This window comes from Phyllopteryx taeniolatus, chromosome 7 (genome assembly GCF_024500385.1).
Source record: "Phyllopteryx taeniolatus isolate TA_2022b chromosome 7, UOR_Ptae_1.2, whole genome shotgun sequence".
In the NCBI taxonomy this organism is placed as follows: Eukaryota; Metazoa; Chordata; class Actinopteri; order Syngnathiformes; family Syngnathidae; genus Phyllopteryx; species Phyllopteryx taeniolatus.
This window is the reverse complement of record NC_084508.1, coordinates 19,769,034-19,782,943: the sequence shown is the minus strand read 5'-3', so window position 1 is coordinate 19,782,943 and position 13,910 is coordinate 19,769,034. Positions and strand designations below refer to the sequence as shown.

At 41.7% G+C, this 13,910-nt stretch overlaps 1 protein-coding gene across 6 annotated transcripts in view; it reads left to right on the top strand.

Annotated features, from left to right (window-relative positions):
• LOC133480344 (lisH domain-containing protein ARMC9) overlaps nt 1-13,910 on the top strand; it is a 45,329-nt gene that overhangs the window by 22,698 nt on the left and 8,721 nt on the right. For 4 of the 6 annotated variants that reach the window (XM_061778211.1, XM_061778213.1, XM_061778212.1 and 1 more), the window contains 11 exons: nt 379-469; nt 3,266-3,389; nt 3,505-3,644; nt 3,815-3,891; nt 4,424-4,498; nt 7,348-7,438; nt 9,020-9,066; nt 9,708-9,806; nt 10,384-10,499; nt 12,407-12,576; nt 12,987-13,092. In XM_061778211.1, coding sequence (XP_061634195.1) covers nt 379-469; nt 3,266-3,389; nt 3,505-3,644; nt 3,815-3,891; nt 4,424-4,498; nt 7,348-7,438; nt 9,020-9,066; nt 9,708-9,806; nt 10,384-10,499; nt 12,407-12,576; nt 12,987-13,092 — 1,136 coding nt within the window. The remainder of the gene's footprint in view (nt 1-378; nt 470-3,265; nt 3,390-3,504; nt 3,645-3,814; nt 3,892-4,423; nt 4,499-7,347; nt 7,439-9,019; nt 9,067-9,707; nt 9,807-10,383; nt 10,500-12,406; nt 12,577-12,986; nt 13,093-13,910) is intronic. The other 2 variants (XM_061778216.1, XM_061778215.1) reach the window with 2 other exon arrangements.

The window sequence follows — 13,910 nt, the reverse complement described above, 5'->3', positions numbered from 1 at the left end:
TCACTAGGGCGTGCTGGAGCCTATCCCAGCTATCATCGGGCAGGAGGCGGGGTACACCCTGAACTGGTTGCCAGCCAATGGCAGGGCACACATAAACAAACAACCATTCGCACTCACATTCACACCTACGGGCAGAGTCTCCAATTAATGCATGTTTTTGGGATGTGGGAGGAAACCGGAGTGCCCGGAGAAAACCCACACAGGCACAGGGAGAACATGCAAACTCCACACAGGCGGGGCCGGGGATTGAACCCCGGTCCTCAGAACTGTGAGGCTGATGCTCTAACCAGTCAACCAGTCCTCATAGCATATTGTATATATGGATTTGATCTCAAATCATCTATGAAAAAAAAAACCCAGCACATCTTGTCTCTGTAGGAAACTATTCTTCATTTACTGACTTCAAAGAACGAAATGGTGCGGCAGTACATGGCTCGTCTCATCAATACATTTGCCTCCTTTGCAGTCGGTAAGTGTCCAACTATGTCACGTAAGCGTCTGCTATGATAAATGGTTTACTACATTTTCTAGCCCTTTGTTGGACCTTTCATATATAACAAATAATTTGTTTTAAGTTGTTAAGATATGTATGTGAAAAAATTGTTTTAGAAGGCAACGATTTCTTTTATTGGTATACATTTTTACAAACCCAAATCCAATGAAGTTGGGAAGTTGTGTTAAAAATAAATAAAAAGAGAATACAATGATTTGCAAATCACATTCAACCTATATTTAGTTGAATACACTACAAAGACAGCCTATTTAATGTTCAAACTGATAAACATTATTGTTTTTAGCAAATAATCATTAACTTAGACTTTTATGTTTACAACACGTTCCAAAAAAGCTGGGACAGGGTCACTTGTTCACAAAGAGGTGAACCTCATCCCATCTTTACTTGTGAATGACTGAGCAATTCAGGGAAGCTCCTTTTATACCCAATCAATCACAACATCCCAACTTCATTGGATTTGGGGTTGTACTTGTGATTTCATGTACTGAGCAAAATTCTATGGTTGTTTAAGCTACAATGTAATATAATTATTTCTCCAACATAGACTAGAACTAGAGACCCCTCCAAATTTTTTTAAAGAATAAAGAGCTTTAAAATGACTAGCTTTTGTAGTAAGTACTGAATGTAGTTTGACGGGACCTCACACAATAGAAGAAACTTGCCACTCTTATATGTAAACAAAATGGCACACAAACGAAAACAGTCAAATTCAAATTTACAATAGTGGTAAGAATTTTGATCAGTTGAAACCAGATGTTTACATACAGTACACTACATAAAATGACAAACTTTTTTTTCCACTGTCTGGCATGAAATCATATTTAACTTTTCCTGTTTTAGGTCAATTAGGGTTACCAAAATGAGTTCTATTTGCTAGGTGCCAGAATAATAAGATAATGTTTGTTTAGACAAGTTTTAATTACTTTCTTTAAAGTCAGAATTGTACATACATTTCATTAGTATTTGGTACCATTGCCTTTAAACGATGACTTGGGTCAAACGTTTTGGATATACTTCCACAAGCTTCTCACAATAGTTGGCTGGAATTCTGGCCTATTCCTCCTGGCAGAATTGGTCTAACTGAACCAGGTTTGTAGGCCGCCCTGCATGCACATGCACATGCCTTTGCAGGTCTGCCCATACATTTTCAATAAGATTGAGATCAGGGCTTTGCAATGGCCACTCCAAAACATTAAGTTTATCATCCTTAAGCCACTTTGTAACCAGTTTGGAAGTATGCTTTGGGTCATTGTCCATTTGGACGACCCATTTGTGACCAAGCTTTTACTTCCTGGCTGATGTCTTGAGATGTTGCTTCAGTAATTCCACATAATGTTCTTTCCTCATGACCGGATTTCAAAGTTGGGATGGTGTTCTCAGATTAGCAAGCTTCCGTCTTTTTCCCCTCCAAACATAACGATGCTCATTGTGGTCAAACAGTGCAATTGTACTTTCGTCAGACCACAAGATAGGTCTCCAAAAATTAAGATATTTTTCCTTGTGTGCATTTGCAAACTGTAATCTGGAGTAATTCTTATGGAGTAATGACTTCTTTCTGGCAGAGTGGCCTTTCAGCCCATGTTGAAATGTCCAGTACTGGTTTCACTGTGGTTAATGACACGCTCCTCCCAGCTTTTCCCAGATCTTTTGCTTTTGTTCTTGGGTTGATATTCACCTTTCGGACCAACCAAAGCACGTTCCTCTGTGGGCCACAAAACCCGTCTCTTTCCTGAGCGTATTATGAACGAAACAAAGGACAGGACCCAAAATGCACGACTCCAATACGATGCACAGTTTAAAAAAAGAGTAGTTTAATAAACGGGCAGGGGTCAGTACACAGACAGGCAATCAGCAAAGGCAACTGTATCCAAAAACGTGAGGCAAAAGGCAAGGTCAATAATCAAAACAGTGTCTAGGCCTACTATGAGTTAGTGACGTGGAAATAAGGAATGCTGGAACGTGACGACAAGGTACAACGAACTGGTGACCAGAAAGAATGAGAGACAAGGTTAAATGCATGGGTAATTAGGGTAAATAAGGCACAAGTGGGGAAGATGCTCTCAGGAGCAGGCGTGTACAAGGCAGGGGGAAGACAACAACCACAACACACACCCATGACAGTAAGATGGCTGAACATTCCCTTGGTGTTTATACTTGTACGTAGACGTATAATTGTTTGAACAGATGAAAATGGCATTGAGGCATTTGGAAATTGCCCCCAAGGATGAACCAAACTTGTGCAAGTCCACAATTCTCTTCCTGATAGCTTGACTGATTTCTCTGGGCTTTCCTATGATGTTACACAAAGAAGCAGAGTGTTTCAGGTGTGCCTAGTTCAACTATATCTACAGGTGTGTCTCTAATTAACTCAAATGAAGCAGAAGCATATAAATGAATTACATCATCAGCAGTGTTTGTTTAAAGGCATAGTAGTAAACTGTATGTACACTTTTTAACCATGTGTACTTCATGTGTTTTATGAAATTGCATTGTCCCCTTTCAAAAATAAACTGATAAACTTCTGACTTTGAAGAAAGTAATGAAAAATCGCCCCCCCAAAATCCTTCTTTCATTATTCTGGCAATTAACATATCGAAATTAATCGAAAGTAATCGTAATTGACTTAAAACAGGAAATGTCTGATTTCTTGTCAGACAGTGAGGAAAAAAAGTGTCTTTTTAGAAAATGTAAACATCTGGTTTCAACTGCAGGATATGTGACAGATGTATCATGTTACGTTTATTCTTCAAGGGCGAGGTTACCTCTCCAAAATCCATTTGCTTCTAAAACTCCTGATGAAGACACTCCGGAAGGAGGAGAAGGACACCTTGACCAGAGAGAATGTGCTGGTGGCTCTGCAGAAACTAAGTCTTGTGTAATGGAGAGTTTGTAAACCCCACTGTGTAGAAAACAATGTCACAGTCATCCATTTTTACAGAGGTCAACACAAAAATATGTAATATTTAATGATCATCACATCTTTTTTATAGGAGGAACCAGCAGACAGCCATGGTAGAAGATGATTTGATTGGCTGGCTGGTGGATGAATTGCATGACTCAGACTGTCTGAGCGATTACACACTGGAGTATTCTGCATCTCTTCTCATGAATTTGTGCCTGCGAACAAAAGGTGCATGCAAGGGATATATTGTACATGAACAAGCCAGATTTGAGTTTCTTTTTTTAATTTTATTTATTTATTATTATTATTTTTTTAATATTCCGCCAGAGCAGTCATTGATCCTGTGAACTTGTGTTTGTTTACGATTGTGTTCATGTTACATGGCTGTTTTCATACAGGAAAAAGGAAGTGTGCAGAAAATGCCAAGCATGTGCTCAAGGTTCTAACTGACCTCCTCGGACATGATAACCATGAGGTGACAAATCCGTGCGTGCGTGCGTGTTCGTGTGTGAGAGCGAAAGAGGCTGTAAAATGATTTCCAAAAAACTTGTCCCTTTTAAATTGTGTTATTTCGAGTTCCATTATACTTTGCAGTGTCTGCTGTAAACTAGAGGCTGACACAGGAGTGGATTTTTACTCCCGCTCTCTCCCACTCCCACAGATATTGATCCCATGCTCCCACAATTCCGAGCCAAAATTGGACAGAATCCCGCGAAAACCATGGTTTCTATTCCCCTCATGGTTTCCACTACCGGTTACTTTGTTGTTATTGTTCCCGCTCCCGGTGACTTTCATTCTCGCTCCTACCGCTCCTGGTGACGTTCGCTCTAGTTTCTGCCCAATCAAATTACCGTGAATAGTTAATAGTGAAATTCACTCCCATCCAGCGTGAATCCCGTGGGACCTGCGGGACTTGTTGGGAATCCTAACAAAATGTCAGCCTCTACTGTAAACCTGTTGATTTTGAAAATAAGGATGCATCTGCCTTTTCTGTCTCTATTCTCCAGATTCGTCCATATGTGAATGGGGCCCTGTACAGCATCCTGTGTATCCCTTCTGTGAGACAGGAAGCAAAAGAGATGGTGAGATAATGGAAATGTCTTCACCTGCTTGCAGAATGCTGACTTAGCCTTTCTTTTCCCTTTTAAAGGTCCCATGCCATCAAAATCCATTTTTTTCCTTGTGTTTTACAGATAACATAGGTCAAAATGAGTCTGTGACATGGTTTAAGTTTGACATCTATTCGGTTTGATTGAATTGAATGCAAAAGGCAATAAACATCATAATGTTTGCAAAAAGACTGGATCAGATTTTCCGTGTGTTTGTAATAGCTACTAAATATTCAAGCACCTACCAACTTCGCGATTGGTACCCATCCACTCAACTTGGCTGAACGGCAACACGGCATTTCCGGCGTGGTTTTAAGCGAGCGAGTCTCAACCGCCGCCAAGTCATACAAATATAGTCTGTGAATTATACATACATTATATTGTCAAACGTATTCGCTCACCCATCCAAACAATTGGAATCAGGTGTTCCAGTCACTTCCATTGCCACAGGTGTATAAAATCAAGCACCTAGGCTTGCAGATTGTTTTTACAAACATTTGTGAAAGAATGGGTCGCTCTCAGGAGCTCAATGAATTCCAATTTGGAACTGTGATAGGATGCCACCTGTGCAACAAGTCCAGTCATGAAATTCCCCTGCTCCTAAATATCCCAGAGTCGACAGTCAGTTCTATTTCAGAAGGTGGAAGCGTTTAGGAACGACATTAACTTAGCCGCAAAGTGGTAGGCCACGTAAACTGAAGAAGCGCGGTCAGCAGATGCTGAGGCACATAATGCGAAGAGGTCGCCAACTTTGTGCCGAGTCAATCGCTACAGACCTCCAAACTTCATGTGGCCATCAGATTAGCTCAAGAACAGTGTGCAGAGAGCTTCATGGAATGGCCGAGCAGCTGCATCACCAAGTGCAATGCAAAGCATCGGATGCAGTGGCGTAAAGCACGCCGCCATTGGACCCGAGAGCAGTGGAGACACGTTCTCTGGAGTGACTGATCACGCCTCTCCATCAGGCAATCTACTGGACAAGTCTGGGTTTGGCGATTGCCAGGAGAACGGCACTTGTCTGACTGCATTGTGCCAAGTATAAAGTTGTGTGGAGGGGGGATTATGGTGTGGGTTTTTTTTTCCAGGAGCTGTGCTTGGCCCCTTAGTTCCAGTGAAAGGAACTCTAAATGTTTCAGCATACCAAGAGATTTTGGACAATTCCATGCTTCCAACTTGGGAATAGTTTGGAGCTGGCCCCTTCCTGCAGCACGGTGGACCACTGGTTAGAGCGTCTGCCTCACTGTTCTGAGGACCGTTCAATCCCTGGCCCCGCCTGTGTGGAGTTTGCATGTTCTCCCCATGCCTGCGTGGGTTTTCTCCGGGCACTCCGGTTTATCTCCCACATCACAAAAACATGCGTGGTAGTTTAATTGAAGACTCTAAATTGCTCGTAGGTGTGAATGTGAGTGCGAATGGTTGTTTGTTTGTGTGTGCCCTGCAATTGGCTGGCAACCAGTTCAGGCTGTTCCCCGCCTCCTGCCCAAAGATAGCTTGGATAGGCTTCAGCACTCCCGCGACCCTAGTGAGGATAAGCGGCTCAGAAAATGGATGGATGGATGGCCCCTTCCTCTTCCAACATGAGTGTGCACCAGTGCACAAAGCAAGGTCTATAAAGACATGGATGACAGTCTGGTGTAGATTAAGTTGATTGGCCTGCACAGAGTCCTGACCTCATGTGAGTCAAGGCAGGTGAGCGAATACCTTTGGCAATATAGTTTATGTTGTGTGTTACAAAAATACTCAACTCTTTTTAGAATTTATAATGTAACCATGGATGAAGCTTGCATTCATTGTTGCCAAAATGTGCACAGATGATGAACATTGCACGCAGGTCCAATAAAGTGAATGGAAGCGGAGGACGAGCCTAAACCTCAAAATATACCCTTTTTATTTTCACCCACTTTCCTTTTCACTTTACGTTCCCTATTAATGCTCTTTCACACTGCACTTGGAAAGGGGTCTGACTCCCTCACTTTCCTATTCATTGTGTGTGTACTGAGGTGGTGTCAGTGCGTTTTTACGTGATGTCAAGCGTGTCAATGCAGAAGGCGTCTGATGCTCAACGTGATGTCTTCGGATAAAACAAAATAAAAAATAATAATAAATTATATTCTGGAGCGTTGATATGGTGATGTCAAAATATTCCTCCTATACGAGTGGAGCTGGTGAACTGATTTCTCAGTGCTATTTTGGCAGACTTGTACTGACATCTCAGTATATTATCCTCGACATCTCTACCGAGACTTTTTTGCCACCTGTCCCAGCTTTTTGGGAACGTGTTGCAGCCATAAAATTCTAAGTTAATGATTATTTGATAAAAACAATAAAGTTGATCAGTTTGAACATTAACTATCTTGTCTTTGTAGTGTATTCAATTAAATATAGGTTGAACATGATTTGCAAATCATTGTATTCTGTTTTTATTTGTTTAACACAACATCCCAACTTCATTGGAATTGGGGTTGTATATTTAAATTAAGAATAACAGCGATCAAATCAGAGTAAAGCTTATTTACATTTTAAATATTAATGCAAAATTGTGCCGTCTCAATTGCTAAGTCTATAAGGCCAAGTAGAATAGCTTAAAAAAGGAGATCCTCTGCATTTTCAACCCAAATTACCTTGCATACCCCATGAAAGGACATCAAAGATTATGACAAATATTTTTTTAAAGTTGATGGCATAGGAACTTAAATGTCACAACACACCTAGCAGATGTACATTGTCTTCAAAGATGTTTGTAGCTGCTGTGTTTTGCTTTCCTGTTGCTCAGCTCAGATTCATAAACCAACTGAATGTGTGTATTGCTCAATTGTGTGAAGAGTGTGGAGGAGATCCTCTGCTGCTACAGTAAGGAGGATAATCGAGAGCTTCACAGACAAATTGGCTTTATCATTAAACAGCTCAACTCAGGTCAGTGAATGTATATTTATGGTTTATTTGGTTGTTTACAACAATGCATGTCTATTAGTCAATTTGGGCTGTATTATTTCTCTTAGTAGTAGTAATATTCTTACTGTTATTATTATTATTATATATAAAATTAATTTTAAGCTGTTTCTCCTACACTGTTTGGAAAACTGAAGGGAACACACAATCATTACAATGTAATGCCAAGTCCATCACATTTCTGGGATACCAATCAGTCCAGTTTGGAAGCAACACTGATTGTGAATAAGTTTCATCTGCTGTTGTGCAAAGGGAAGAAGAGAAAATGAGAGGCAATCCAACCCTTATTAAGGAATGGTTCTGCAGTTGGTGGCTCAAACCTCCCTTTTTCTGTCCTCATCCTGTCTGGTTTATTTTTGGGTATTTTCTGCATTTTGCCAGTGTTGCTGGTTTATTTTGGGTAATTATTGCATTTTTGTCAGTGCCCTCACCATTAGAGATAGCATGAGGGAATGTCTGGAACAGCGGATGTTGTCCAGGTGGTGTGTCTCAGCCAGGATGAAACGTCAATGTGCGCTGTGGCTAGGTTTGGTGTGTGTCCCAGCACGGTATCTAAATCAGTGTTTTCCAACCATTATGGAGCCAAGGCACATATTTTACAATTGAAAAATTGGCAGAGATTGGCAGATTTCCCATTGGCACCCTGTGCTCTTATGATAGCAGTTTCACACTGAGCACATGTAATAGTCTGGATATGCCACGTAGAACATTCTGCAACATGTTCCATCATAACCTGCCTGGGTGGTAGGTCATGTGATGGTCTAGGGAGGCATATCCTTGGAGGGGCGCACACACCTCCATGTGCTAGCCAGAGGTAACCTGACTGACATTACAGACTGACATTAGAGGTAGCTACGCCGATGAGATCCTCAGACCCGTTGTCAGACCATATGCTGGTGCAGTAGGGCCTGGATTCCTTCTGATTCATGTGTATTTCCTGCATGACGAAGGCATTTATGCTATTGACTGGCCTGTCCGTTCCCAGGACCTGAATCTGGTTGGACACCTCTGGGACATGTTTCGTTCTGTTCACTGTAGCCATATTGCACAGCAGGATGATCCAGGTCTAAGAAGAGATCCCTCTGGATCTGTCAAGCATGTGGCGGCCCTACACATCACTGAGCCTCGTTTTGCATTCTCTTGAGGAATTTGCACAGAATAGATTTTTCCAATTTTATTTTGAGTATGATTCTGAACTCCAGACCTCCATGGATTAACGCTTTTGATTTCCAGTGATCTTTCTTATGTTAATTAGTTCTCAAAGTATTCTGCAATGAAAAAATAAAATATTTTTAACTGAAATGTTTCATTCATGCCCTGCGATTGGCTGGCAACCAGTTCAGGGTGTACCCCGCCTCCTGCCCGATGACAGCTGGGATAGGCTCCAGCACGCCCGCAACCCTAGTGAGGAGAAGCGGCTCAGAAAATGGATGGATGGATGGATGGATGGATGTTTCATTCATTGAGATCTAGGTTGTTTTATTTAGTATGTAGTGGAGTTGGGATATTTCTTCTTTAAGTACGTAAATGTTTTGTTCCATTCAGCGGAGGAGGAAGGACCAGAGTCAGAAGAGGATGAGGATGACAATGATGTAAGTCTGAACTTAACACTGTGCTGCTACACATCTATTTAGACATCATGTCACTGTCACACAAAAGTAAATAAAGGGGAGCACATCTTGAATTAGGCGGCACGGAGGCCGACTGGTTAGAGCGTCAGCCTCACAGTTCTGAGGACCGGGGTTCAATCCCCGGCCCTGCCTGTGTGGAGTTTGCATGTTCTCCCCGTGCCTGCGTGGGTTTTTCCGGGCACTCCGGTTTCCTCCCACATCCCAAAAACATGCATTAATTGGAGACTCTAAATTGCCCGTAGGTGTGATTGTGAGTGCGAATGGTTTGCTTGTATGTGCCCTGCGATTGGCTGGCAACCAGTTCATGGTGTACCCCGCCTCCTGCCGATGATAGTTGGGATAGGCTCCAGCACGCCCGCGACCCTAGTGAGGAGAAGCGGCTCAGAAAATGAATGGATGGACATCTTGAATTACTGTATTAGCAAAACTGATAGGCGGCACAGTGGAAACAGCCCAAAAACATGCATGGTAGGTTAATTAAAGTCTCTAAATTGCTCACAAAGTTTACAGAGTAGATTTTTGGATTCATATATGTACAGTTACTAAATGCAGACTAAAAATATCATATTATGCTTATGTCTGTATGATTTGTGTTGTGACAGGAAGATTTAATAGAGTCAGACAGAGATAAAGAGGAAGTCCTTAAGCCACAGACCAGAGAGCTGTCTGGGGAAAGTCTGCTCACTACAGAATACCTGGGTGTAAGCACCAAACACTCTAACACAACACACAGACTTGAAACCAACTCCACAACAACATACAAGTGCACTTGCACGGTGGCAGTTGAGGTTTGGTTCTTGTGTCACGCAAGCACGGCAGCAGATGCGCTGACTTAATGCCCCACCATGCTGCCCTACTGAAGCTGTAGCAGGAACTCAAAAGAGATGCAAATGTTTCCATTTAGGGAACTTTACAGAGCAGCTTTATTATCTTGGCTCCAGTCCAAAAGTACTGTTAAGTAAAGCGATGTTTATATCCAATTACACCCCCCTAAATTCTGGTAAATCCCTAATAAGCACAAAAGTGCATTTCTATATTTGATTTATAGATGTGAAACTGTTGTTTCACAATCATTATTGCAATTACTCATTATACTCCTAACACTGTTTCAGTATGATTTTCATCTCAAAATGGGCTGCATTTGTCCAAGACAAGCCTTCCACATGTGCAAAAGTATTTTAAACACATTGTAGTTGAAAAAATACAGTGATTTGACAAATAAATGTTTTCAACAAATGAAATCTTCCATGCTAATTGTTCCGTGGATTGATTGACCAGATTATTACCAACCTACCCAAAGTGAAGAAGAAGTCAAACCAGCAGCATCACCCAAGCATTGATGAGCCTCTTCAGCGACCGGTGACCCCAAGCTCCCATCGTAACACTAACGTAGTGTAAGTGAAATGTACAAGTAATGTGCGCTGTTTAAGTTTTAGTCTTTCTTTTACTAGTTGTTGTCCAACATCATGTGTTTACGCAGCTAGATGCTGCCTTGTGCAGTGCTCAAGAGATAATTTTTAGAATAACACATCTAATCTCAAAAGACTTAATTCTCCTCAGGGAGATCACATGACTTAAGCACAAAAGGAACCTCATATGTGAAAACGTATGATCAGAAAATGACGCACGGCTACAACAATAAAGACCAAAGAGGTCATTGTGACAATGATTGTGTTGTTTATTTTGCTGTAATTTTTCAACCTTTTACAATCTTGATAACTAGAGCAGTGGGTCAGAGAAAGAAGGGGGTCAGAATAGAGTTTGAAAGAGCCTGCCGGGGTCCTTTCCGGTTGAGGTTTGAAATGAATGACAAAAAGCAATTGATAGCACTGTGTTGTATCGTTTGGTTTTATTTTAAAGTATTGATAGGAAAGCACTTGTGATGCACTCGCTTCTAGTTACTGATGCGTGCACTGAATAACCAGACAATACCTTGTTGATACAGCTCCATATCTTTATTGACAGGAGCGTGAAAATTAGCAGCTCAAGTGAGAAGTATAAAATGATAAACTATTCAAGACCCAATAAAGTCAATTTAATACATTAAATATGTTTGAAGGTAAGTAGCCGGCACGGTGGACGACTGGCTAGTACATCTGCCTCACAGTTCTGGGGACTGGGGTTCAATCCCCGGCCCCGCCTGTGTGGAGTTTACATGTTCTACCCGTGCCTGGGTGGGTTTTCTCCAGGCACTCCGGTTTCCTCCCACATCCCAAAAACATGTAGATTAATTGAAGACTCTAAATTCCCCGTCGGTGTGATTGTGAGTGCGAATGGTTGTTTGTTTCTATGTGCCCTGCAATTGGCTGGCAACCAGTTCAGGGTGTACCCCGCCTCTCGCCCGAAGATAGCTGGGATAGGCTCCAGCAGCCCGTGACCCTAGTGGGGATAAGCGGTAAAGAAAATGGATGGATGAAGGTAAGTGTTGAAAACATCAAAGAAATTAGTACTCAATTGTTGATATACAGCATTAAACTCTTTCACCATCTCAGTTGTCCGGATTTTTTGGGCAGGGCTAAAACAGGAGTGCGATGACGCAAGCAAGGAACAGTATGACTCGCCCCTCATCCACGATACAGTATAATTACCATGCGCCCATAATCCATAAAATGGCCATTTGGCGTAATTGCTACTTCCTTATTCATAATAACTTGGCCCAGTTCTACCATTACAGCTTGCAGTTAGCCATCAAACTATGCCTACAACTTGAAAAAAAAATATCTTAAAAACTGCCTGGCTGCCACAGAGTGCCTCTCTCGTACAATGTGCATTGTCGGGAATTGTCGGCACGTATTTGATTGACAGCTGAACGTTCAAAGGGTTCATTCAAGTTTGTCTGATTTGTTAACAATACTCTTCTCTGTGGTGTGTCAAATTTACAAGACATGTTTTTGGTCAGTTTACCCAGCCTTTAATACATTTAACTTCTTATGCAAGCGATCACAGATAGAAGGCAGTAGTATAAAATAAATGCCTGGGAGAAACTGTTTAAAATATACCATTTGAGGAATCTTCTATATACTCATCTATACTCTGTGTTCCGTCCATCCATTTTCAACACCGCTTATCCTGGTTAGGGTCACGGGGCGCTGGAGCCTATCCCAGTTGACTTCGGACAAAAGGCAGACTACACACTGAACTGATCGCCAGTCAGTCGCAGGGCACATATAGACACGGACAACCATCCGTACTCACATTCACACCGTCACTGAGTGGGAACTGAACCCACACTGCTCGCACCAAAGTCAGGCGAGTGTGTGAACCCACACCATCAGTGACTTACTGTGTGTTCCATGTATAGGAATTACCACCCAGGCAGTCAGGGTAGTATGGGTGGCAGAGAAGGGAGAAACCCTCAGCTTGGAAACCGTAGTGAGACGGGAAACGCCTCTTCTTTCAAGAACAATTCTCAACCTCACACGAGCTATGGCAATCGCCCACGCACGGCTGAGTCCCTGCATCACAGCACTGGTGGGTAGACTACTAAACTACTATGACAGCAGTCTAAGGATACAGCTTTTAATAATTCCAGTTCTGTTCTAACATGACTGTGCCCCAGTGTACAAATCAATAACTTTGGCACGAAAACAAAAGGGTCAAACCATGCCTTTATTTTGTGCCACAGTCATTTGGTGGCAGTGGCCCAGGTCATAAAGACTGTAGTTAAATCTGTATGGGCTTAGCCTTAGAGACCGGTGGATCACAGTTCAAGTTTCTCTGTGGGCAAAAATAAACTGCAATGTGCTGTTTTAAAAATTCCAGTCTGCATCCTGACTACCGTCATAGTGCCCTTGAGCAAGTATGTATATATTTTGTAAAATCTCACCAAGACGTTTTGTTTACATTTTACAAATTTCACGAACAAACGCTCGAACACTCAGACCCGGAGTACGGCCGGCCGGCCAAGGCTTCTGGTCTGGACCAATCCTATGAGCTACAAGCCAGAAAAGGAAGCCTCCAAGAGAAACACAATGAACATTTTAACAGGTAATTTGAGACAAAAATTCACTAGCAAAGACAAACTGTAAGTGGGAAAAAAGGTGTGGTTTTTATGATCTTTTAAGCTATTAGATGATACAGACTGTTTTTATAGTATTGTATTTTGAATTGTCTGGTTCATTAAGAGAGCTAAAAATAAGCGTTCCCTTCTTAGAGGAAGACTTAGACATACTGCTAACTGCTTACAATTTCACTTGCTGAAAGAAATAAGTCAGAGGACAATGAATGGTCTGTTCTTGTTGCATATTTGATAATTGTTTTTGGCAATAAATAAAAGAGGATTGCTGTTGGGAGTCACTCTCTTTAAAAACCAAAGAACAAGTCCAAAACCTTGATGTTCTGATAGATTCCGACCTGACTTTCAACAGTCATATCAAATCAATTACTAAAACTGCCTTCTACCATCTGAAGAACATATCCAGAGTGAAGGCTTACATGTGCCAAGTGGACCAGGAGAAGCTCATCCATGCTTTTATCTCAAGTAGATTGTAATGGTCTTCTGACTGGACACCCCCAAAAGAGCATTAAACAGCTGCAGCTCATTCAGAATGCTGCAGGTCGGGTTCTGACCAGAACAAAGAGGTCAGAGCATATTACTCCAATTCTAACATCTTTACACTGGCTTCCAGTCAGCTTTAGAATAGATTTTAAAGTTAAATATTCTTCATTCTTCTCATGCTTTTTAGAGCATTTCCACTTTTAAATTATATTTCTCGCACTGTACGCTGTTTTAATTGTACTTCTCCCCCCCTCTTTGTTTTAAATGTTTATAAGCTGTCTTTTTAGTGTTGACGTAGTGGTGCCAA